We start from the raw sequence: 27,402 nt of genomic DNA, 5'->3' as shown, positions 1-27,402 counted from the left end.
TTCTCCTTGCTGCTGCAAGGAAACTTGTCCTTAACTCTGCCCCTTTGAAATTTGCCACATGCTGATCGAACCGGTACCTGAAGGACGAAGACTTTCTTGAATGCTGATTGTATTTGGTAATTATGAAAGGATAATTGTATTATGCATTGTGTTTTTCCTTCCGGTACCAACTGCTATTTGGATAGGGCCCAAGCTAGAAGTTTTCCAAATTTGTGTTGACCAAATTCGTTTGCATGAAGCCCCACATGCCAATGCTAATTAGAGGCTAGTCAAGGTATTCATCTGATGAACCATGCTAAATTGAAATCTTGTTATGCTGACTGATGTATGAAATTAGTCAAATTCAGTTGCTTATATTAGTGATTTGTATTGCTATAACTGAATGCATTATAATTCAGATTTTGCGTAGATTGCGTTTCTTCCGCCGCTATGGACAGCTAGTAATGTTCGTATACAGATATCATTTGGTTTTGAGACTTATATACATTGTGCTAGCTTTGTTAATATAGGGAAATAAAACTCATTAACTTTTAATAAACTGGTGTGGTTATTCATGACTGAAAGGTCATGTTGCGTCGAAATACCAACTGTTATTGATTCCTAATGTGTTATTCTGATCTAAAAATAGAGTATTGGCCATCGATTACAATAGTCATTGATTATTGGTTTAAGTGATCTGACTATTCTAGGATGAGGAGAGCCCAACTCTGTGAAAAGGTTCACCGACCTCCAACGTGTCCAAGTACAGGTAATTTAAAAGGGCTGGACGCGTTATCATCACTACTAGAACATGTAAAACTTAAAAACACAGTAGATGGTAGCAGAGATTGATGGTTACGTCCTTTGGGACCCCATCCGAACAATAGACGGAGTCAAGTTAGAATTTTCTTTGATGAAACAAGTTGGAGAGATGATGATGCCCTAAATCCCCAATTACTTTACCGGAATCTCGGAGCTTGCGAATGGAGGAAATGGAGGTGTGAGAATGTTTCAGGCGTTTCTAGTGACGGTGTGAGAGAAGTTAGGGTTTTGCGCTTGCACAGCTTATTGCCGCAGATTAATTGAGAAGTTTGTGAGGATTTTAGGGGGTTACGAACTCCAATTAAAAGATTTTAGGGGAGTATTACTCCAAAGTGTGAGAGTAGGGAAGTCGTCGAACTTCACATGTGTGTAGCGCTTTGTGCAGGAAAATTGTCCACGTGGTTGTTGATGTTGAAACGGGCCCTGCGAGGTCAAGAGACTCCAGAGTATGTTGAAAAGTGTATGAGACACTTGATTGACGTTGTAATCTGTTCGGTTTAATAGGTTGATCGGGCGTGATCAACAAGTAAGTATGAATATTGAGGAATGAAAGAAAATTTTCGACTTTGAGATTTGGCGAATTCTAAGGTGCACTAGAATAGTTCATTGATCGGTTGAGAGTAAAGTTTGCGGGTCAAATTTTGCTTGCGAGAGCGGGAAACCGAGAAAGATGGAATAACTGCAGAGGCTAGTGAAAAATCCCTAAGGTTTCTGAAGCAATTGTATTACCCTTCCTGTAGTAAACCGACAGATTTGTTTTCTTCTTTTTGGTTAGTGCTCGCGATATATTGTGGAAATGAGTTTTTGAGTGAAGTTGAATGAAAGAGGACAAGCCGCGGGACTTTGTCAGCCGCAGTGTGTGAGTGTGACGTCATTAGGAGCCGCGCTGGGATAGGTTGGTTGGTGAGAAGGGTCGTGCACGGATTGGACGCAGTCCGTGAAGCGCAATTGGTGGGGAAAGGCAAGCGAAGAGTATTCCGGGAATTAAAGTCACTTATTGATTACATATCTTAGAAAATTAAAAGACGGAAAGATGAAATTTTTCAAAGCATTTAAGAGTGCCATGAGGGGAGATGTATATATAAAAGCAAATGTAGAAGAAGAAACACCGCCTGAGGGTACACCAGCTTACATCATGATTGAAGAAAAGGGTGTCGAACCATGTCTTTGGCTAAAGCAATGGTGCAAATTAACAGAAAAACATGGAAGTGTAGCGTTCCCTATCCATGGGTCGTTTAATCTAAGAGTTTTGGAGAATCTAAGATTCGCTCTTTACGACATGAAAGTACCTCCAAGACCAGCACAGTTTGAGGCATTAGCAATTTGGGAGCTAATAGCTAGAAACCAACAACAAAAGAAATTTGAGACAAGAATAAGAAAGTAGAAAAGACACTAGCGGATGCTAGATGGGATAGCACACAAAAGGTTTGGAGATCAGACGTACTGCAGGGAATTAAATTGTTTCCAGCAATTACTGATGAAGCAGAGACGGAAGGAAGGAAAGCTACCTATAAAACAAACAGGAGTCAGTCCAGAGATAGAGAAAACAACAGAAATTCGAAAAGATCAGATGAGTCAGACGATGAGGAGTTCATTATACAATTGCTAAATGATCACCCGCCACCATATGTGGAAAGCGAAAAAGGCTCAAGCATTAACACTGCCCCTCCAGAACCAATACAAGGTAATGTGACACCGAATTTGAGAATATCACAGAGGCAGAGCAGTTCCGATATGACCTTTTCACCACAAATACCGCAAATTCAGAGGATATATCCTGACATGCCTAAATTGAATCCTGTCGATAATTATCAGCCGCAGGTTCAAAGGCGCTGCTGTGATGAGCACAATCTGGGAATTACTTCTGATTTAATGGCGCAGGGAGGACAGAATTATCAAAGACCGACATTGATTCAAGCCAAATCAACACAAATTTTGATGCCTCAAAAGCAGGTACAAGAAGTGCCGAGGTACACTCGAGTAACAGAGAGCCAGCTAGGTATGCCAGCAATGATGAACCATAACATGTCACAGAATTCGGGGAACAGACAGAATCCAGATGCAATATCTCTGCCTATCACTGTAGGTCCACCAGTACCATTGTACATACAGGCAAACCCAAACGTATGCGATCAAGGGGTAATGACACAAAATGAGACAGGGAGGAGATGCATAGAAAACACTCCAGAAACGACTCCGGTAGGAACACTGCCAAATGGATCTGGGTCTTTGTCGGAATTTAGTCCAATTCCAATTTGTGCTCCGTCAACTGTGGTAAGGTCAAATCCACCACTAATAGTACCGCTAACTTCAAAAACTGAAGTGTTGCCGCAACCATCAGTAGCAGTTGATGTAAGTGCTACATTGATGGGACTGAACGCACAACAGCTAACACAATGGTTCAATAGCCTGAACTCCCCACAGAGTGCATCCAGCGGGAAGGGAGAAGAATACCTGAATAAAATAAGATTGGGCATGGAAGCAGATGAACTAGTAGGGGGAACAATGGGTCTGAACAGGTTAGAATCAGACACAGAAGAAGAGCTGAGATACATGTGCCCTAGGATTACAAGAGAAGTGAGCAACATACATAAGAAGTTACAAGAAATTGCAGACAGAAACAATATCGATATAGGTAAAAGACTAAACACTTGAGCAGAAGTTACAGGCTAGATTTTGAGACAAAAGATTTTGAGCACATGAGATCTGCAGGGATGAAAACACATCTTAAGGAGATACTGCAGAGCGCGCAGGTCTGGAGATGTTTAGACAAGTGGGAAAGTAGATGGGTTAAGAAAAAGGACAAAAAGAAAGAAAGTACCCCAGATCGGAATGAAAAAGCACAACAGAATGACAACCTGATAACCATGTTGCCAATGAGAGAAACAGCAGGGGGAAAACTTGTAGATGTACCGTGGCACAGGTGCGATATTCAATCCTTTACGGACGATTTCCCTAAATTAAGAGAGAAACCGATTGAATGGTACCAACAAACAGATAGATTTGTGAAACTTGCAAAATGTCTTTGGGAAGACCTGAACACATTATTCGAAATTGTGGTTCCGGCAGATTTGTGGGAAGATTGTAAGAGGGCTGTAGGTTGGCCAACAAGTGAACCTGAAAGGGATAGGGACACAGGTGCACCATCACCTACGGTAATGAGTTTATACCATAAGGTGATTGAGCACTTGAAAACAAAGGTTGCGTAAAAAAATGTGGATTGGCAGAGGATTGATAGAACGGCACAAGAAGTTAAAGAGTCAATACATGCGTTTTATGAGAGATTGTTGAAAGCGTTTAAAAATTACAGTGGCACGGAGACGATTGAGGCAAAGGACATGCTCCATTTTGTGTTCAAAGTTGTGGAAGGGTTGAGACCCGAGATCAGTCAGATGATTAAAATGCATTTGATTTCTTGGCAGTCAAAGTCGATTGATGAGGTGTTGAATTATGCAAAATACTGCAGTGATGAGATTGAGACAAAGCAGAAAAGGTTGAAAGAAAAGGTGATGGTGATGCAGCTTAGAGCAGCTCAGACAGGTTTGCAAGGTTTGCAAGGATTCCAACAACAGTTGCCGCAGCAGCAACAGCAGGGAAATGCTATGTTTCAGCCACAAATGAGAGGCAGAGGCCGAGGAGGTTTTGTGAATAATGGTCCTGATTTAAATACTGTTATGATTCCGAATGGTATACAGGCAATGAAGAAGGTGATGCCATGTCACACGTGCGGAATCGTCGGGCATTGGAAACGGGAGTGCCCAATGATGGTGCAGGAAGGTGTAGGTCAGCAAAACAACGATGTCAATGCATTTCAGAATATGAGAGGACCGAAATGGAGGGGTCCAAATCCAAATTTTCAAAATAATATAAATCAGTTGCAGGGTTTACAACCCATACAACCGCAGCAGGTGCAAATGCCCCGTGCACAAATGGCACAGTTGCAGCCGATGCAACAGCAGTACCTAATCAGCAAATGCAAATACCCTTAGCACCAATGAATCAGCAACAAGTAATGATTCCTCAACAGGTCGCGGGTCAAGGGATGAACCAAAGTGACACAGTACACCAGTTCCCGTTACACAGTGAGAATGGAATAAACGATGCGTGGGAGAGTGAAAGTTCAGATGAGGAAGGAAATTGTATGCTTGCAGCATCCTTGAAAGTTGATCAAAAGGGTCCGTATGTGGAAGGAAGAGTTATGGGTCACCGTGTTTCGTTCTTGGTTGACACCGGAGCTACACGCTCTACAGTTAGAAGCATCGAAGTACCAAATTTGCCACTTTCAGGGAGAACAGTTCAAGTAGTGGGAGTAGCAAATAGGTACCTGACAAACCCAATCACAGATCCAGTGCAAGTCAGAATTGGTCACATAAATTTGTGGTGTGCGACTCAAGCCCGATATCACTATTAGGGAGAGATTTATTGTGTAAATTGGGATGCTCGATTATGTGTTCAAATGATGGAATCAAAATTCAGACAAACAGTGATGAGGAAGAAGAGGACAGTTTAAGAGGGGATGAAGTGGAAACTGTCGATGAAGAGTATCCCCTGATTACTCTTTATCCAATGCTCACTGAAGCAGATATTCCTGCTGAGTTACAGGAAACAGTTGGAAAGGAAGTGTGGGATATGACAGGGAAAGAAGTAGGATTGGTCAAAGGAGTAGAACCAGTAAAAGTGACTGCAAAACCCAATGTAAATTTTCCCCAGACCCCACAATACCATATGGCGCAAGACACCCTCATGAAAGTCGCCCAACTCATTGACGAGTTTGTGAAACAGGGAGTACTGAAAGAAGTGCTAAGTAGTCCATGTAATTCACCAATCATGGGACTAATAAAACCGAGTGGAAAGGTCCGGATTGTCCAGGATTTGAGGAAAATAAATGACATAATAGTCAAATGTTGTCCAGTAGTACCAAATCCAGCTGTGATAATGTTTCAAGTTCCCTGTGATGCTGAGTGGTTCTCAGTCATCGACTTGTCACAAGCATTCTTTTCTGTGCCCCTTCATGAGGACAGTCAATTTCTCTTTTGTTTCAAATTTTTGGACAGAGTCTACAATTGGTGTCGAATTCCTCAAGGGTTTTCGGAGTCACCATCAATTTTCAATCAGATTCTAAAGAAAAATTTGGAATCATTGGAATTACCCTTTGAGTCAGCCTTGGTGCAGTATATTGACGATTTGCTGATCGCGTCCAAGACAGAAAGTGACTCTACAGCTGACACCATTGCCCTATTGAATCATTTGGGAAGGAACGGACACAAAGTATCCCCTTCAAAATTACAGTTCTGTCAGAAGAAAGTGAAATATTTGGGTCACCAGATAGAGAAAGGGCCAAGAAGAATAATGAAAGAAAGAATAACAAGTGTACTTCAAATGAGTCCACCGAAGACGAGAAGAGAGGTGAGAAAGTTTTTGGGAATGGTGAGCTACTGTCGCCAATGGATTCCCAATTTCTCAACTCTAGCAAAACCCTTACTGAAACTGACCCAGAAAGATGCGTTGGATGAAATAGTGCTGAAAAGCGATGAGATGGATGCTTTCATTGAATTAAAGGAATGCATGTGCAGGGCTCCAGCTTTAGGTATGCCTGATTACACAAAGCCTTTTACATTGTTTTGTCATGAACGTGATGCATGTTCCTTGTCTGTCTTGACTCAAGCCCATGGTGGCGTAAACAGACCAGTAGCATATTTTTCAGCTACTTTGGATCCGGTCGCAGCAGCACTGCCAGGGTGCTTGCGTGCCGTAGCAGCAGTTGCTATCAGCCTAAATCAGAGTGAAGGAATAGTGATGGGACATCCTTTAACAGTCATGGTCTCTCACACAGTCGAGATACTTTTGACACGTTCCCGAACACAGCACATGACCGGTGCTAGCTTACAAGGTACGAGACAATAATTTTGGGTTCACCTAATGTGCAGCTGAAAAGGTGCACTACGTTGAATCCAGCAACCTTGTTTCCCAGTGAAAATGTTGAAATTGAGAACGCTGAAGACATCGAGCACGACTGTCTTCAGGTGACTGAATTTTGTACAAAACCAAGACCTGACATTAAAGACACCCGATTGGAAGAAAACGATCAAGTTATTTTTGTTGATGGTTCATGTTTAAGAGATGCACTAGGAATATTGAAAGCAGGATATGCTGTATGTACAATAACAGGTGTTCTGGAAGCATCTTGGCTTCAAGGAGTTTATTCTGCACAAGTAGCGGAACTGGTAGCACTTACTAGAGCTTGCCAACTTTCCGCATTAATGAAAGTCACCATTTACACTGACAGTCAGTACGGATTTGGAATAGTGCATGACTTTGGACAGTTGTGGTCACAAAGAGGCTTCATGACCTCTTCAGGATCACCAGTGAAAAATGGTGAAAGAATAAGAGAATTGTTACATGCCATCCAGTTACCAGGAGAAGTAGCAGTTGTAAAATGCAGTGCACATTCAAATTCACAAGACTATGGGGGTTATTCTGACTTTGGAGGAGGTGTTAATCCGTCCCAAAAGTGACGGAAAAGTGACGGATTTACCACCAGCCGTATTACGAGTCCATTATATCCTATGGAACTCGTAATACGGCTGGTGGTATATCCGTCACTTTACCGTCACTTTTGGGACGGATTAACACTCCTCCAAAGTTAGAATAACCCCCTATGTTTCTTTGGGAAATGGGTATGCAGATCAAGTCGCAAGGTTTTGCGCATTGAACTGTATATTGCTCAGAGACGAATGGAACTTGATAAATGAGCCAGAACTTGAACCAAGTGAAGCTTTTGCTCTAAAGGTTGTAGATACAAACGATGAATTGAAATCCCTACAGAACGATGTTAGTGAAGATGAGAAACTCTCATGGAGCAAATTACAATGCGTAAAGAAACCAGATGATTTGTGGGTTTCAAGTGAAGGGAGATTGGTTCTACCAAACAGTCTTTTGACACAGTTGGCCAGACTGTATCATGGACAAGCCCATCTTGGAAGGGATGCCATGGCTAGGCTATTCAAAATTGATTGGTTTAATCCCAAATTCCGTCAAGTTGCTGAAGCAGTTTGCCATTGTTGCGTCATTTGCCAGCAAATGAACGCAGGGAAGGGAACAGTAGTAAATTTGAGCCTCATTGGAAGGGCAGGAGGTTCATTCAGCAGGATGCAAATGGATTTTATTGAGATGCCTGTGCATGGAGGCTTGAAGTATGTGTTGGTGATTGTGTGTATTTTTAGTCACTGGATTGAAGCATACCCCACACGTAGAAATGACAGTCTCACAGTTGAAAAACTACTCTTGAGAGAACTAATACCACGTTTCGGATTCCCGATCTCCTTTAAATCAGATAGGGGAAGTCACTTCAATAACAAAGTAATAAAATTACTGTGTGCAGCGCTGAACATTGAGCAGAAACTGCATTGTAGCTACCACCCTGAAGCATCAGGACTAGTGGAGCAAATGAATGGCACATTGAAATCAAGGATGGCGAAAATATGTGCATCAACAAACTTGAAATGGCCTGACGCATTGCCCTTGGTGTTAATGTCAATGAGAAACACCCCTGATAGAAAGACTGGACTGTCCCCATACGAGATCCTTATGGGCAGAGCCATGAGGCTTCCAGCAGTTCCTGCAAATGCTCTTTTGAATATTACAGTTGATATGGTGTTGGGCTACTGCAAAGGTCTAGCTGATGTGGTACGCTCTTTTTCTCACCAGGTGGAGACAACCACCTTGCCACCGATCCAAGGTCCAGGACACGCCCTGAAAGCAGGTGACTGGGTCGTGATAAAGAAGCACGTGAGGAAGTCGTGTTTGGAACCCCGTTGGAAAGGACTTTTCCAAGTGATTCTGACAACTACCAACGCTGTGAAGTGTGCAGGAGTTCCCAACTGGATTCACGCCAGTCACACGAAAAGGGTGACGTGCCCCACAGAAGAGGAAGTTGAAGCGCTGAAATCGCCAGTGACTGACGAGAGAGTACCAGACACCGAGACAGAACAAAGAGAACCAGGAGGCGAACAAGCAGAAATAGAAGAAGGAGAGATTTTCTGAGGAAGAAACAACTGACGCATTTGAGGAGGTCGGAGGAGAAACATCAGAAAGTGACAAAGATCCTGAAGGTGACGAAGAGCCTGCGACAGGTGAAGGAGCAGGAGAGCCTGATCAGAGGAGGGCTTTCCCAGACAGACGATACAGGAAAAGAAAAGGAAAACCTGATTGACCTCCTAGAGGGAGAAGACAAGACAGGACAGAGTGAAACTGTTCAAACTCTTCCAGAACCGGTTGCAGGTATATCAGTTGAAAACAGTGCGAAACGGAGACAAAGCATATCGCCAGTGAAATTGAGAACGAGGGGTATAGTAAACGAAAGTGAAGGGCCAAAATTGAAAGAGAAAAGAAAAGAAGTGTCTGTCGCAATAACAACACCAAGTGAAGAGAAAGACCCGGCCAAGGAAGAAAGTACCAGCGAGAGAGAATCAAAAGGAGAGGCAAAATTGAAAAGGAAAAGAATACCAAGCAGAAGATATTCTGGTCCAGAGTGGGCATACATAGCCACTAACGATTGGTCAGACGAATTCCTATCTCTCAGTCTTGAGAATGAAGAGGCGGAACTTCACTTTGGCACTTGAGAAGTAAAATTCCATGAACATTACCGAATAAGACATTGATACCCTGATTGACTTTGAAACTGATTTTGAGACAAAGCTGCTAACCGATAAGGGACTAAGCTGCTAAAGAAAACAGTGTGAATATTGAACTCGTTCAGTTTTATACATATCTGCAAATTCCGATTTGATAAAGTGTCTTCAACTTTCTGATTCTAGATAGATCATGACAGGCTACACTACACAGGGATATAAAATGAAGTATTGTAAATACATGTGTATAGGTCTAATAACTGCATGTGTAATAATAATTGTAGCAATAGTTCTTGGAATGCATGGAAAGAATGAGAGAGGGACGAATGATGCTTCTACTTCTAAACCTATTACTGAACTAACACCTTTGAAGAGACTCGAACAAGACAAAAGACATTTGCATGATAAAAAGGAACTTTCGTCCAATGTTTTCTATCGCTTGCTGAGTGAGTATGTCGAGACAATGGATGCGAAAGATTGTTATGTGTGCACACAAATACCTACCTCAGTAGTGGAAGGGGTGACATATCATAGCATGCCTCTTACGTACGGGATTACATGTAGTTTAATAATGACCAGATTTTATGGCCAGGAGTATATTCACTACTTTTATTCCAATCAGGATGTTACATTTGCATATATCCCCATAATCGAGTACCTGAGTAAAGTAGCAAGAGATTATTATATAAAATTGATGAGGGGTTTCTTTGAGCCATTGTCACCTTTCCACACAGCTCACGCCCACAGGGAAAACCTTACATGCTTGCTTTCACCGATGGAGATAAGCTTCTTAGATCGCACTGACGATAGGAGGAAAGCAGTGAAGGAGAAATTAGAAAGGGAATTACACAAGAGGACATCTGTAGATAACTATGCTTTTGCCGCGATAAAGACACAAGGGAAAATAGCTTTAGATACATTACACGTAGGGAGATTTTGTGTACATAGACATAAATCATATTATGATACAGTCTTTGTGGGAACGAGTGAATGTAAACATACGTTTTTGTTTCAACCTAAATGGACGTTCATGCTGAATGGACAAGACCCATTTATTCCAGGGGTTTATTATATTTGTGGACTTAATGCCTATTACCGTCTTCCAAAAGGATGGTTTGGGAGATGTTATTTGGGAATAGTATTTCCAAAGATTTATCAACTAGACGACTTAAAGAAATTTCCAAAGCTGTCTGAATCACATCATGTTCAGAAAAGGGAGACAGCTTCTGGTGTGGTAGGAGATATATTTGGAGCAGTGATTCCTTCAGTAGGAGTCATATTGAATTCAATTAAAATACGAAAATTGTCTACTATTGTGGATAACATGCTGACAAAATTCTCAGGAGCTATAATCCCGATGGATGCTGAACTTGCTGCAGAAAGAGCTATGACTCTTCAAAATCGTCTTGCCTTAGACATTCTTTTAGCAAAGGATGGCTGCGTTTGCAAAATGCTTGGTACACGTCACTGTTGTACTTATATTCCGGACAACAGTGGGCAAATTAGAAAATTGCTTACAAATTTAACTAACGAAATTATGGATTTGAAAGAATTGAAAGAACCAGGAGTATGGGAGAAGGTTGGAAAAGGATTTGCTTCTGTGGGAAATTGGCTCAGCAACATTTGGAACGGATTATTACTGAAAATCGTAAAGGGAATATTAATAGTATTAATTTGTTTATTAGGTATTTGGGGAATATGGGAAGCTATTAAAATATTAAAAACAAGGACAAAAGAAGAACAGAAGAGAAAATAGAAAACAAAATGGTAGAAATATACAGAGAAAAATCGAAGGGAACCAAAAGAAAGAGGGAATTGACTGAAGTGCCAAATTACTAAAACAGAATTTTAATGGAATAAAATTTGTGGGTAGATTTGATGTGATGACATAATTAGTCATCAAAGGAGGGATTGATGACGCAGAAAAGAAAGACTAACATATATTCATATATCATATAACCAAGATCGTATAATGTAGTGTGATTTTAGTAAAGAAAATAATGAACGAGGGAAATTGTGCCCTCGGGGTAGTTTGCCATTATTATAAACAAGCCTAATTAATCATGAAGAATTGACAAATGTAGTAATCCGTCATAATTGCAAATGTGTTTTATGATTTTCTTGATTGAAACTGTTTTATGCTTAGCTTAAATTTAGTAGAGGCTTTGGCCTAGTCGCCTGGTCTCAAATTCAACTGCGTGGTTTTACTTTTAAAAGAACATTATTCTGTATTTTTCCAGTAGAGATGACTAATACACTTATCTCCAAGGTTTTGTGCTAGGCCGGTTGCATCCCTTTTGATGCAAGGTCAGTCTCTGCAGGTGAGGACAATAAAAGTACTGATATCGAAATATTTGGCAAACTTTGTTGCAACTTGTGTTTTAAGGCTCCAAGGACAATGTATGCATAAATGAGTACTAGGAGAAAGACACTATTCATTGGTCAAATTGAAGCCACCCTATGAACACTCCAATGGAAGACCCTGAAGTATTTGGAATGTTTCTAACTTAAACCCACTGGACAAAGAGAAGTCAGCCATTTTTCCTTGATGCCATCTTTGAAGCCGAATGCCAGACGCCATCTTGGATGACATCTTGATGCCCTTTTCTCTATTCCAGAGAAAGAGACTTTAAGAATTCTCACCCTAGAGACTTTAACTTTAATTTGCCCTGTCTTGCCCATGCAGTAACTTTGCCCCATTCTCCTTGCTGCTGCAAGGAAACTTGTCCTTAACTCTGCCCCTTTGAAATTTGCCACATGCTGATCGAACCGGTACCTGAAGGACGAAGACTTTCTTGAATGCTGATTGTATTTGGTAATTATGAAAGGATAATTGTATTATGCATTGTGTTTTTCCTTCCGGTACCAACTGCTATTTGGATAGGGCCCAAGCTAGAAGTTTTCCAAATTTGTGTTGACCAAATTCGTTTGCATGAAGCCCCACATGCCAATGCTAATTAGAGACTAGTCAAGGTATTCATCTGATGCACCATGCTAAATTGAAATCTTGTTATGCTGACCGATGTATGAAATTAGTCAAATTCAGTTGCTTATATTAGTGATTTGTATTGCTATAACTGAATGCATTATAATTCAGATTTTGCGTAGATTGCGTTTCTTCTGCCGCTATGGACAGCTAGTAATGTTCGTATACATATATCATTTGGTTTTGAGACTTATATACATTGTGCTAGCTTTGTTAATATAGGGAAATAAAACTCATTAACTTTTAATAAACTGGTGTGGTTATTCATGACTGAAAGGTCATGTTGCGTCGAAATACCAACTGTTATTGATTCTAATGTGTTATTCTGATCTAAAAATAGAGTATTGGCCATCGATTACAATAGTCATTGATTATTGGTTTAAGTGATCCGACTATTCTAGGATGAGGAGAGCCCATCTCTGTTAAAAGGTTCACCGACCTCCAACGTGTCCAAGTACAGGTAATTTATAAGGGATGGACGCGTTATCATCACTACTAGAACATGTAAAACTTAAAAACACAAGTCCTACCTTTTACATATACAGCACCCTGCCCATAGGACTACCTAGGGCCTACCTTAGCATTAGTAAAAGGGTAGGTTAGGCCTTGCAGGTAGTTTGAAATCCCAATTAAATGTGACAGTAAACTGCACCCGCAGGCCCTGCAGTGGCCGGCTTGAGACAGGTTTGAAAGATTACTTTCGTTGGTGGCACAATCAGTGCTGCAGACCCACTTTTAGGATTTCATTTACAGGCCCTGGGTATATGGTATACCACTTTACAAGGGACTTACAGGTAAATTAGATATGCCAAACAAGTGTAAGGCAATCATCCCAAGTTTTAGGGGAGAGAGCACATGCACTTTAGCACTGATTAGCAGTGGTAAAGTACCCAGAGTTCTGAAGCCAACAAAAAGAGGGTCAGAAAAATAGGAAGAGAAAGGCAAAAGTTTGGGATGGCCCTGACGAAAGGGCAGCTTCCAACAATATCACTGCAATATTTGCAATTAAAATATTGATGAGAAAACTGTGAATGGTGGGCACACAAGTTATGGTTACTTTAGGGCACCACGTATAGTAGGGTTGACAGAGTTTAAAAAGTACACTGTTAATTAACATTTCAACTCACTACAACATTACTATAACCTTTAGCTTTTTCAGTGAATATCTATCTATCTATCTATCTATCTATCTATCTATCTATCTATCTATCTATCTATCTATCTATCTATCTATCTATCTATATTTTTTTACTTCATGGTTACTATGCTCTTCACTTTTCACGTGGGCACCTGGCCTGTGAATGGCCACGTGCTACACTTGATCCGGAATGTTTGTCTCTGGTCTCTCATCTGGTCACCTCACTTTGATGCATTATGATATCTTTGCAACTTTTCATACTGTTTAATATTTACCTTTTTCGATTATTATTATCCTTATTTTGATGCCCTTCTGCTTTTGCTTGTTTGTGTTCTGTACACGCCTTGGTAACCCCAGGTCTTGTACATGCTTCATGTTTTATAAAACCTCGAATAAATATTTAAACAAACATGGAAGCAGAACAAAGAGGAAGGAGGGTGGGACATCTGCCTTTCTTGTAGGGGGTTCCAGTAGCATTCGTCTCTAATTCAGTTAATTGAAATCCCACTCTTGGTGCCTGGCCACCAGTAAGCCAAGTAATTACATTTTATGGACTCACTGTAAGAATTGCAGTATGGAATGGTGTATACCTAAGGCAGGCGTTGAAAGTCTGGTTGGCAGTGGCATAAAACTAATTATCATCTAGAAGAATGTGAAGGCATGGTTAACTGGTAACCCTTACCTATTGAAATCAGTGGGAAGCACATACATCTGGAGCTTTGCGGGTAGGTCACTCAAGCTAAGTTCTTTTTTCGATGTATACGGGCTAAGAAATCCAGTAACGTCCTCTTAACAAAGTACCTTGGTAAACAGAGCATTTGGTCACAGACACAAATAAAACAGGGAGTCCTTCAGGCACTGTTTGGCAAGGTAACATGTGATTTCATGTTTTAGGTTCTTTGATTACCTCAGTTTAAGATTAGTTATGTTTTAAGTTCCAGAAGCAAAAAATAAATCCCCTGGCGAAGGGCAGTTTGCCGGAATGCATTGGGAATTGTTTTTCACAAAAGAAATCTTTACTGTGTTATGGTGAGGAATATGGAATATGCACAGAAACAAAATCACCTTTAGAATATTGAATGAGTTGGATACAAAGTAATAAAGCATCTGATAAAACCAGATACATGATATATGATACATGAGTTTATAATTGAAAACGGGCCAACTGCCCTTCCTTTTCTATGTGGCTTGGGACTGTAATTGTTCTCTGATTACAGCAATTGGAATCGTCCCTGCAATTGAATCATATGATCCTTCCAGTGCCAAAGAGGTTAAGGTGAGGAAAGAGAGAGAGAGGTGGGAGGGGGAAAGGCAAGGGCAATTAGATTATATTTCGGGATGAGCAGATATAAAGAGAAAGTCTGGGAAATGGAAGAAAAGGAGTATCCATGTGGAAAGTGGACAGGGGTGTATCAGAAATGAGGGATAGTGATCAGGTATGGTTAGATCATAGCTAGGAGGGAAAGGTAAAGAGGCAAATAAATTGAGTGTTTTGGAGTCTTTTTAAAGTGATCTCATTGGCCACTTTTTTTTTAAGGTTCCTAAATCACACACACACTTAGGTAACTTACTTCAGATCCACACCAAGATACCCACCTTGGTAGTGCTCACATAAGAAATGTTATCAAATAGTCAATCAAATGACGTAAAAAGAAGAGGAAAAAAGTGAGCAGAGGGGATGATAAATTTAGGAATGAAAAAGAAAGAGCCACAGAAAGAGGGAGACAAATGCTTCAACTCAATTATCATTAAGGAAGATCAGTTTGTAGGATAAGGAGAGTCCTGTTTGAGAAAGTAGCCTCTTCCTAGCATGGTTACCCCCATTTGTGGCCTGTTTGTGAGTGCGTGTCAGTGTGTTTTTACTGTGTCACTGGGATCCTGCTAGCCAGGACCCCAGTGCTCATAGATAAAAACCCATATGTCAGTATGTTTTTGTCTGTCTCACTGGGATCCTGCTGGTCAGGACCCCAGTGCTCATAGTTTATGGCCTAATGTGTGTGTCTGTATAGTGCTTGACTGTGTCACTGAGGCTCTCCTAATCAGAACCTCAGTGCTTATGCCCTCTCTGCTTTTAAATTTGTCACTATAGGCTAGTGAATTCATTTACCAATTTCAATTGGCACACTGGATCCCTCATATAAGTCCCTAGTATATGGTACCAAGGTACCCATGGCATTGGGGTTCCAGGAGATCCATATGGGCTGCAGCATTTCTTTTGCCACCCATAGGAAGCTCAGACAAACCCTTGCACAGGCCTGCCATTGCAGCCTGCGTGAAATAACGCACATGTTTTTTCACAGCCATTTTCACTGCACTTAAGTAACTTATAAGTCACCTATATGTTTAACCTTAGGTGCAAAGTTACTAAGGGCCTGATTCTAACTTTGGAGGACGGTGTTAAACCGTCCCAAAAGTGGCGGATATACCACCTACCATATTACGAGTTCCATAGGATATAATGGACTCGTAATACGGTAGGTGGTATATCCGCCACTTTTGGGACGGTTTAACACCGTCCTCCAAAGTTAGAATCAGGCCCTAAGTGTGAGGGCACCCTTGCACTAACAAAGGTGCCCCCAGATAGTTCAGGGCCATTTCCCGGGACTTTGTGAGTGCGGGGACGCCATTACACGCGTGCACTACATATAGGTCAATACCTATATATAGCTTCAGAATGGTAACTCTGAATATGGCCATGTAAAATGTCTAAGTTCATAGAATTGTCCCCCCATTCCAAATCTGGTATTGTGGAGCCAACTCCATGCGTCCTGGGGGCTCTACCATGGACCTCTAGTACTGCCAAACCAGCTCTCTGAGGCTTGCACTGCAGCTACAGCTGCTGCCACCTCACAGACAGGGTTCTGCCCTCCTGGGGTCTGAGCAGCTAAGTCCCAGAAAGGCAGAACAAAGCATTTCCTCTGAGAGCAGGGTGTTACACCCCCTCCTTTTGGAAACAGGTGTAACAGGCTAGGGAGGGGTAGCCTCCCCCAGACTCTGGAAATGCTTTGAAGGGCACTGATGGTGCCCTCCTTGCACAAGCCAGTCTACACCGGTTCAGGGACCCCTTGTCCCCTGCTCTGGCACGAAACTGGACAAAGGAAAGGGGAGTGACCACTCCCCTGTCCATCACCACCCTAGGGGTGGTGCCCAGAGCTCCTCCAGTGTGTCCCAGACTTCAGCCATCTTGCTTTGCAAGGTGTAGGGGCACTCTGGAGGGCTCTGAGTGGCCAGTGCCAGCAGGTGACGTCAGAGACCCCTCCTGATAAGTCCATACCTGATAAGATAGCCAATCCCCCTCTCAGGACTATTTAGTGTCTCCCCTGTGGGTTCTCTTCAGATTCTGCTTGCGAGTTTCCTTCAGGAATCCTCTGCAACTACTACTTCAACCTCTGACCTCGAATCATCTGTTGCCTGCTAAAGGAACCGCTGTAACCACAACAAAGTATCCAGAATGCATACTTTTCCTCTGCAACTTCAGCTCCAGCCAGCAACTGCAACAGTTTCCACTGTGTGCACACTCTGGGGACTCCCTGTCTTCATCCTGCACCAGAAGGACAGAAGAAATCTCCCGTGGGGTGACGGAGTCACTCTACAGGTTACGCAGGCACCTTCCAAGATGACAACAGGTACCCTTGGACTCCTCTCACAGCAACGAGCGTGCTCCTAATGACACAGAGGGTGCACCCCATCGACATGTCCTGAGGACCTGCTAACGCAATTTGGAGGAGGTTAGACCTTGTCTTCCCTGAGAGTGACGGTACCCATGTGTACTGCGTCTTCTTCACCTCCTGAGGCCTCTTTCCACTATTTGCAAAATTCCTTCATGCATAACTTGGCCCAGGTCCCCAGCATTCCATCCTGCGATGCTCAACTTGCTGAGTTGTTCTCCGGCCGCGTGGGACCTTCCTTTGTTGTGCGGCACCACCCACATTTTGCACCTCCTTTGTCCCCATGTCCTGGGACTCTCGTGGGTGCTGCCTGCATCCTGAGGGTTCTCTGAAGTGCTGAGAGCCCCCTCTTCCTCCTCACATAGAGTTGAGGCCCCTAGGTCCCTCCTGGGTCCAGCCAGCGCCATTTTGACCAAAACGCATATTTGTCGTAACCAAGCTTGTTGGCGACTTCCAACACGAGATCACATCTGCATCCATTTTCGTGTCGTGGGACATCTTTTGCATCATGCAAGAACCTGCTGGCATCTTCCTAGGGTGCATTCCTGCAGTCTTCTACTAACTGGGATTCTTCTTTTGCACCCTCTTCTGGGTTGGCAGGGGCTCCTGTACTTCCTGGAACTTCTTTCGACTTCTGGACTTGGTCCCCTTCTTTTGCAGGTCTTCAGGTCGAGGAATCCAGAAGTTGTTGTTTGCAGACTTGGTTGGTTACTGCAATAATCCACATCACGAGGTGTAGTGTGTCCTAAGGAAACTTGCAGTACTTTACTCCTGCTTTTCTGGGCTCTGGGGTGGGGTAATTTACTTACCTTTACTGTATTCTTACTCTCCCAGCGATTCTGCACACACTACACTTGTCTAGGTGGGAATTTGTGATTCGCATTCCACTTTCTTAGTATATGTTTGTGTTGCCCCTAGACCTATTTACTCCCATTGCATTCTTCAGCATTCTATAAGTGGTATTGCATAAGCTTTGCATGTCTCTTAGTTCAGCCTAAGCTGCTCTGCTATAGCTACCTCTATCAGCCTAAGCTGCTAGAACACTACTACATTTCACTAATAGTTGATAACTGGACCTGGTATAAGGTGTAAGTACCCAAGGTACCCACTACAAACCAGGCCAGCCTCCTACATTGGTGGTGCAGCAGTGGGATAAGTACTTGCAATTGCTTTACCACTTTGTTACTGGTCACAAGAAAAACTTGCTTCAATACTTAAAGCATACATAATATATACCTAGAAATAATTTTCTAACTTTCTAAAAGTTCTTTGAACTTTGCAAAAGTTTTACAAAGTCTTGAAAAGTTTTCTTCTTTTCTCTAAAAAGTTAGCTCAGTTATTCTACTAACTTTTTACTCACGTTCCCAAACTTTTTTTTCTCTTTCAATATGTCTTTTTGTAGAAGCTACCCCTAGAGTTGTGAAAACAACATATGAAAATCTTAACTTTAAAAGTTTCAGGGGTCTCTGTATTGAAAGAAGTTTGGGGATTGGGAAGAACCCCAATAAGAAGTTCCTCTTTAATCTTCTCCTCCAAGATGACCAGGGACTCAGCACTGGTCCAGAACAGACAGGGGAAGAGTTAGAGGAGGATTCCAACCAGGAAGGCTTAGAGGAGCAAACTGACAATCCTGGGGAGGGTCCTCCCACAGATCTATCTGCCAGTAAGCCACCTAGTATACCTGGTAGTGGGAAGGGTTCACATACAAGTAGGGCTCTCTTCACCCCTAGAGGCCAGGTCACTAGAGTGGCCCCTGTTAGAGATAGATCTGCCTCTGCACACTCTCATGTTACCTCTGTTTCAGAGGCTTCACATAATTCTAACCCTGAGGACCAGTCCCTAGTAAGGGAACTCAGAAAGCTGAGGTTAGAAGAGGCGAGACTGAGGCTAATGCAGCAACAGTTGGCCTTAGACAGGGAATCCCTGGCTGTGGAGAAAGAGAGGCAGGGTTTGGTGTTAGTTCCCCATAGTGGCAGCAGCAGTTTTAGAAACTCAAATGTTAGGGAACCTTCATTTGATTCTAGGAATTTGCACAAAGTACCCTTGGACTCCTCTCACAGCAACGAGCGTGCTCCTAATGACACAGAGGGTGCACCCCATCGACATGTCCTGAGGACCTGCTGACACAATTTGGAGGAGGTTAGACCTTGTCTTCCCTGAGAGCGACTGTACCCATGTGTACTGCGTCTTCTTCACCTCCTGAGGCCTCTTTCCACTATTTGCAAAATTCCTTCATGCATAACTTGGCCCAGGTCCCCGGCATTCCATCCTGCGATGCTCAACTTGCTGAGTTGTTCTCCGGCCGCGTGGGACCTTCCTTTGTTGTGCGGCACCACACACATTTTGCACCTCCTTTGTCCCCATGTCCTGGGACTCTCGTGGGTGCTGCCTGCATCCTGAGGGTTCTCTGAAGTGCTGAGAGCCCCCTCTTCCTCCTCACATAGAGTTGAGGCCCCTAGGTCCCTCCTGGGTCCAGCCAGCGCCATTTTGATCAAAACGCATATTTGTCGTAACCAAGCTTGTTGGCGACTTCCAACACGAGATCACATCTGCATCCATTTTCGTGTTGTGGGACATCTTTTGCATCATGCAAGAACCTGCTGGCATCTTCCTAGGGTGCATTCCTGCAGTCTTCTACTAACTGGGATTCTTCTTTTGCACCCTCTTCTGGGTTGGCAGGGGCTCCTGTACTTCCTGGAACTTCTTTCGACTTCTGGACTTGGTCCCCTTCTTTTGCAGGTCTTCAGGTCGAGGAATCCAGAAGTTGTTGTTTGCAGACTTGGTTGGTTACTGCAATAATCCACATCACGAGGTGTAGTGTGTCCTAAGGAAACTTGCAGTACTTTACTCCTGCTTTTCTGGGCTCTGGGGTGGGGTAATTTACTTACCTTTACTGTATTCTTACTCTCCCAGCGATTCTGCACACACTACACTTGTCTAGGGGGGAATTTGTGATTCGCATTCCACTTTCTTAGTATATGTTTGTGTTGCCCCTAGACCTATTTACTCCCATTGCATTCTTCAGCATTCTATAAGCGGTATTGCATAAGCTTTGCATGTCTCTTAGTTCAGCCTAAGCTGCTCTGCTATAGCTACCTCTATCAGCCTAAGCTGCTAGAACACTACTACATTTCACTAATAGTTGATAACTGGACCTGGTATAAGGTGTAAGTACCCAAGGTACCCACTACAAACCAGGCCAGTCTCCTACATTGGTGGTGCAGCAGTGGGATAAGTACTTGCAATTGCTTTACCACTTTGTTACTGGTCACAAGAAAAACTTGCTTCAATACTTAAAGCATACATAATATATACCTAGAAATAATTTTCTAACTTTCTAAAAGTTCTTTGAACTTTGCAAAAGTTTTACAAAGTCTTGAAAAGTTTTCTTCTTTTCTCTAAAAAGTTAGCTCAGTTATTCTACTAACTTTTTACTCACGTTCCCAAACTGTTTTTTCTCTTTCAATATGTCTTTTTGTAGAAGCTACCCCTAGAGTTGTGAAAACAACATATGAAAATCTTAACTTTAAAAGTTTCAGGGGTCTCTGTATTGAAAGAAGTTTGGGGATTGGGAAGAACCCCAATAAGAAGTTCCTCTTAAATCTTCTCCTCCAAGATGACCAGGGACTCAGCACTGGTCCAGAACAGACAGGGGAAGAGTTAGAGGATGATTCCAACCAGGAAGGCTTAGAGGAGCAAACTGACAATCCTGGGGAGGGTCCTCCCACAGATCTATCTGTCAGTAAGCCACCTAGTATACCTGGTAGTGGGAAGGGTTCACACACAAGTAGGGCTCTCTTCACCCCTAGAGGCCAGGTCACTAGAGTGGCCCCTGTTAGAGATAGATCTGCCTCTGCACACTCTCATGTTACCTCTGTTTCAGAGGCTTCACATAATTCTAACCCTGAGGACCAGTCCCTAGTAAGGGAACTCAGAAAGCTGAGGTTAGAAGAGGCGAGACTGAGGCTAATGCAGCAACAGTTGGCCTTAGACAGGGAATCCCTGGCTGTGGAGAAAGAGAGGCAGGGTTTGGTGTTAGTTCCCCATAGTGGCAGCAGCAGTTTTAGAAATTCAAATGTTAGGGAACCTTCATTTGATTCTAGGAATTTGCACAAAGTTGTTCCTCCTTACAAGGATGGTGATGACATCTCAAATAATCAGTCAAGATCATTAAGTAAAAATGTGCACAACTAGGCTTCTTTCAGTCCTCAGTTTATAGATTTTTTTAAATGTGAAATTAATCCTCACAGACAGTAAAATGTTCGAATCAGAAGTCAATTCATTAAGCATTGCAATAATACAATGCTTCTTTAAGAAATTAAATAGCCACAGCACATTAGCAAATAATTAATTAGTAATATTAAGCCCTAAATATTAATGGACCACACCTGCATGCGAGAGAGAAAACAAGCAAAATGCCTAATGCCAAACATAATCAAATTGAGCAACCCCTATTCCCCCAACATAACAGTGTTTTTAAATGTGAAATGCTGTAAGGTAAAAATGTCTAACGCATAATATATTTTCTAAATAAAAAATCATAAATCAGAATGATTAAATATTTCCTTATCATTTATTATGTTTTAGATAAAGACTATACAGAATTTCGTGGCATGACAGTCAGAAAGGTGATACTAAAATGTTATTTGCATGGTAAACAAATTAGACTTAATTTCCAAAACACCTCCTTGTAAACGATTTTCATTGGACAGTTACATCAGAAATGCAACTTAATACAATGAACAGCTCTGCTCATTCACAAGGATGAACATAGCAATGAAGATTTAGCTCATAGCCTTCAAATGTTTCAAAGACATCCTCTCGCCTAAGGAAGCTATAGAAATGTTATTTTGAATGTAGAGAGACACCATGACTGCAAGTGAATTGCAATGATTTTCTAAAAAGAAATTCTTGTGAACAACACTTAAACACGCACTTTCAGCAAATGTGGCCTTTTACAGCTAGTTATACTAACTAAATAAAATCTATATTAAGCATTATATTTTAAATGGAGAAATCATTCCCACACAGGGAGGGAGGAAAATATGGAGTGAGAGAGACAGGAAGAGAAGGAGAGGTAGAAAAGTGCAAGAGGGAAGAGAAAGCGAGCTAGAGGTAAAAAAAGAGTGAGCACGAGAAAGGAGAGGCAGAGAATGTTGACAAAGGACAACGCAAGAACAATTGCAATTTAGAGTTTCTAATACCCCACTGCAATAGTCAAGACATGAGTGAGCCAGCCCAAGGAGAAGGGCAATATTCTTGATAATCTGTGCTATGGGACGCATCTCTGAAGGTAGAAGAACTCATTCTTCGTCACTGTGTTAACTTGCATAGTCAACCTTGGAGACACTGAGATCTGACTAAACTTGACTAATAGGATGATTACCTGGCATGTGAAGTGGAAGAGAAGTGTTTTGGGTCTGATGTATGAACCCCTCTTTTGGGATGCAGGAAAACCACGGTGTGAATCACAGGGATTGGGTTTGATTTCAATGAAAGAGGAAACTGCCTCAGTGGCTGTGAGTGACCACCTCAATGGACATGAGCGTATAACAGCGAGGTATGAGAAGTAAGAAGCAGTGCAAGTAGAGCCAGACAGAATACTGAAGACAAAGAAGAGAAGCGGGCGCCCCACAGCCATGCTTTGGGATTTAATAATGTGGGTTTATTGGTCATGCAAACCAGTCTATAGAATGTAAGTTCTTCACTACACTGGCTTTATGGTCGTAGGAAAGTACTTAATCCACCAGTGTTCAAGGGCAGTGGATTCTGTTTGTAAAGTCCCTGTCCTCAAGTGAGAAGGTACTCACTGTGTGCACTGTGCTGCATCATGGTCTTTTAGGAGAACAGTGTTAGTCATTTTGAAAGATCTCCTTCACAAAGCGTCACATTAGCATTGTATCCACATCCTTGTGGGTGGACATCCACACAAATTGCATAAAGAATGAACAAAACTGATCAATAAGGATGGGCCATGGCCCTCACCAGCTGTGGAATTGAAAGTAAATAAATCTTCTAACCATGTGGGGTTGCCTTGTAAAAGGATAGAGGAGGACTGTATGGCAGTAGGGGAGGGTAATGAGCAGTGGCGTAATAAAGGCCCCGGCAGCCCCTGCAGCCCCTGTGATGCGTAGGTGATTTCCAGGGGACCCACTGACTAGATCCAGGGATGAGGGGGCCCGCTCCAGGTACTTTGCAGGGGGACCCCTCAAAATTAATTATGCCACTGGTAATGGGAATGTGATTATAGCATTGAGGTCATTGCTATAATAGGAAATGGCATCATGATTAAGCCAAGGATTGTCTAGACGAATATTTTATGGTGTAAAGAAAAAGCTTTTGCAACCTTAGAGATTTGCCGGAGTTCTCACTTGATGCAATCAAAGTAATTCTTTCATGGATCCTGTCATTGCTGTTTGTGCTTTGCATATTAACTGGGGCTTTTTCGCTTTATTGTCCACTGCAATAAATGCCTCACTTACGTCATTCATTCTCTTCTCACCACCAGGTCACGTGTTCAACATGCCACATGATAATGTGAAGGCCTGCGAAGAGGTCTTCGGGAAGCTGAAGGAGAACCACATGATGTCCCCCACATTAATCCAGATCGACCGTGCCACCCCCTGGTCCGGCTGCAGTGCTGCCATCATTACAGACTTCCTAGACAGCGGACATGGTGAGTGGTCAGTAGAGTACGACAAGGCAAGAACGCATAGGGGCTTTTTGCAGAGGCTCACCATTTACTTTGTAAATTAATGCGCTTTAGATCACTTCCATATAAATTAATCTGTAAAATTGTGAAAAAGTCTAAGCTGGGTCAGTACCCTGCTGTAGGCTGAGAGATAGAATTACTGAATGACTGATTGATTATTGTGCCTATGAGGCTCACAGTACCTCAGTGAGGTCTCTTGGCAGCAGCGAATCTGAGATGCAGAAAGAGAACGTCACGGCGATGGGCATAACACAAACAATATGCAGTCATTGTTTATTTATTTATTTTTTAAGTGCAGGCCCTACGTATTTTTTTACTAGGACATCGCCCATTTCCACCACTGGTACCTCCCAGTGCTAGCACCTGGACACACAAATCCCATTGACTCGGGCATGAGGCCTGCTTTCAAGCCTAATAAGGTATTTGATTAACACACGGAGCTTTCCTACGGAACTCCAAATATACTCCAGCGCAATCCTCCCGCAATTAACATATCATAACCCGTAACAAAAACCTGAAGGCGCAATATGAAGCACAACAAAATAGCATACAATAAAACACCAACACATAACAAACAGCATAATAAAATACCACATATCGTCATAAAAAACACGAACTAGCATACACATATATCATAACATAGGGAATACAACCTTTAAAAACATATCATCCAAGTCAGCGGCTGTTTTTTGAGCAACTGTCTGATGATTGGCGAAGTGCTGCAAGGTGTAAATAAACATCTAGGAATTGATTCACAAAAATAAAGTTATGCTTTTCTTTACGTTTACAATTGTTTGGTATTCACAAAGGAATTTAAGAGTAGTATCTTTATAAGTTTGAAGTCGCCCAACACAGTCCTATCTTTTTATGTGCAAAGACTCTGCACTCTTAAATATTCTACCTGTAAATCTCTTTGTGAATACCAACCAATGGTAAACCCGGTGGCATAAGAAAAGCCCCCCACAGCCCCTGAGGTGCTGGGAAACACAAGCTACAGGTGGCCCCCACCTGCTCTCTGCATGGGTAGCGGTCCCCTTGCCCGCAAGCTCTTTACTGGATCCATAGCAAGGGGGCCTCCTCCATCTATTTTACAGGGGGCCCCCTTTAAGTTTACTTTTGTGAATAAGGCCCTTACTGTGTTCAGCATGGTGGAAAAAAGACAACCATTTGGCCAGTCGTGGCTGGCGATTGGGCAAAGTGGCTGGTCGAGGAGAGGGGCGAGGAAAGCAAAAGACGAATAAAAAATATATTTAAAAAAAACTATACTTATCTTAAGGTCGCCGCGGCCCCTCGGCCGCACTCCAGGCACAGTCTCCCAGCCTGCCCTGCGACAATCATGACGCTACTTATTGCGTTCCAATGCAGACTGGGAGCCTGTACTTGCTCTCTCCAAATAGGCAACACAGTGCTGGTTGGAGAGAGCCCTTGTGCACATGTGTGTTTGGCTGGCCCAGGACGGCCGGCCAAACATACATGCGCACTGAGAGCAGTGCTCTGTGCACTCCTCCCACTGCCCATCACCCCCACTGCCCCTCCCCTTTAAAAATAAAAATATTTTTAAAAGTTTGCAGCTTCTGCTGCTGCTGGTGGGGGGGTGATACTCCTCCACCCTAGTGGAGAAGCTGCCCCTGCATTTGGCACTCACTGGTAAACTCCCTTCAAAGCAGTACAACTAGGAGGAGGATGAATAAAGCAAGGGTGACTGGAGGATGAAGAGGACATGCTAGGCACAAATAAGATGTAGAATTTCGAGTTTCGGGCCGATGGGGGAAGTGAACAAAGTAGACATGGGGATAAATAAACAAGCTCGAGACCGCTGGATATTTCCTGTGGTAACAGAACAAGACTGTACCTATAACTTGAGCTTTGAACGGAAAGTGGGACTTCCTCTCTTGCATGTGACTTTCATGTTCACTTTGCTTGCTGGACCCATAAATAGAATTGTTACCACATTTAGTTTGTTATTTTAGGCTAAACAGGAAACTTTAGGTTTTTTACAAGACTATCAAGAAGTTCCTTAAACCCACGTGTTGGCTTCATGCCAAATTCAACACTAGATTGAAGTGTGGGGGCGAGGCTAGGCTTTGACTTTCAGCTGCTGTAAATAAGGTTAAGCAATGCAGTGGAAGGGCCTTCCCCGGGACGAAAATGTGCTAAGAAAGATGTTTTGTGTGGTCTCCAAAGATATTTTTGATGACATTGGGAACAAATTGAAAATAACCAAAATTGTGTCACCATAGTCATTCCAGCACATTCAAAAGAGGTTGATTAATGGAGTTGTAGGTGGTTACAATTCCTATAGGTACAACACCTCTGTCTCTCTAGGAACTTCCACTTGGTGGTTGCATGATCCAATTGCTTTGACGTACCTAAAATGGTTGGATGTTTGCTGCATTAATCAATGTGAAACTTGCGATTAATATGCTCCAATGCAAGTCAAATGGGGTTGTTGGTTAAACAGTCTGCTTTGCAAACATAAAGAGATTAGTATTTCTTTAACAAACCAGAACCTGTGGTGATCACTGTTACCCTTCTCAAATCTCTGCTGCCTCTAGTGAATTCATGAGCAGTTTGGCAGACGATATGGCTGTGCTTGTAGTTTAGGACGCAGTCGGGAGGTGCGCAGGCTTGAAGTAGTTACTTTCACTCCGTCCGGGTCTCTGGCGTGTGGAGCACAGGGTTGCACTGACTGTATGGAGTTCTGGGATTCAGCAGAATTTTAAATCAAATCCCAATATTATTGGCAAAGTGCTGAAGCATGCAGCTGGTCTGGTGAGCTCAACCCTTTTTACAGCCATTTATAAAGAAGAAAATAACCTTTGATACTGCAAGAGGTAGTTTCTTCCTTACCATGCATCATTAACCATAAGCTGTTGGAGGAATTTTGCAGTGAATTCACCTGAGGGGCAGTAAATGTTTGGCGACAGTGGTACATCCTTGGAGTGCACAGACAGGACACCACACATGGGGCACGCTTTACCCTGCCAGCCACTAGAAGGTAAAGAGACTAGAATTGGTCCTGAGAACCACCTCCCACGCGAAGGACTGAAAAAGTTCTAGCACCCCAAACTAAGGCAAAGCCATCAAGCTGGAAGGAGACTGAAGAAAATACAGAATAAAAAGGGAGCTCTTAAAGCCCTCTGTCAAGGACTAAAATCATGCCACAGATGACTCAACCGAACTCATTGCATTATTGGAAGGCGCGCATTGCAGAAGGCAAACATTTGCAATTATGGAAAGCAATCAGGCATAAAGAAACAGCAAAATCAAAGTTATACCACATATCCCCTTGTTTAAAATGTAGGTTTCCTTGTTGCATGCTAGGAAAATCCTTATTTTATATGCAGAACATAGAGGCATCATTATTTGACATGTTCAGATTCTAGCTAGGCGAGCACTGACAGCATGCTGAATTGGTCTGAAGTAGAGGTGAGGAAGGTGGATGCTTTGGATCAATTGCTGCTTTG

The 27,402-nt window shown here is 42.6% G+C and overlaps 1 protein-coding gene across 1 annotated transcript in view; it reads left to right on the top strand.

Moving 5' to 3' along the window:
• ADAMTS15 (ADAM metallopeptidase with thrombospondin type 1 motif 15) overlaps positions 1 to 27,402 on the top strand; it is a 266,466-nt gene that overhangs the window by 151,552 nt on the left and 87,512 nt on the right. The window contains exon 3 of the mRNA XM_069224462.1: positions 23,732 to 23,899. Within this exon, the coding sequence (XP_069080563.1) occupies positions 23,732 to 23,899 (168 nt within the window). The remainder of the gene's footprint in view (positions 1 to 23,731; positions 23,900 to 27,402) is intronic.

The sequence above is a fragment of the Pleurodeles waltl genome, chromosome 3_1, assembly GCF_031143425.1.
Source record: "Pleurodeles waltl isolate 20211129_DDA chromosome 3_1, aPleWal1.hap1.20221129, whole genome shotgun sequence".
Taxonomy (NCBI): Eukaryota; Metazoa; Chordata; class Amphibia; order Caudata; family Salamandridae; genus Pleurodeles; species Pleurodeles waltl.
The sequence above is the reverse complement of the archived record's forward strand: the minus strand, read 5'-3'. Positions and strand labels throughout refer to the sequence as shown.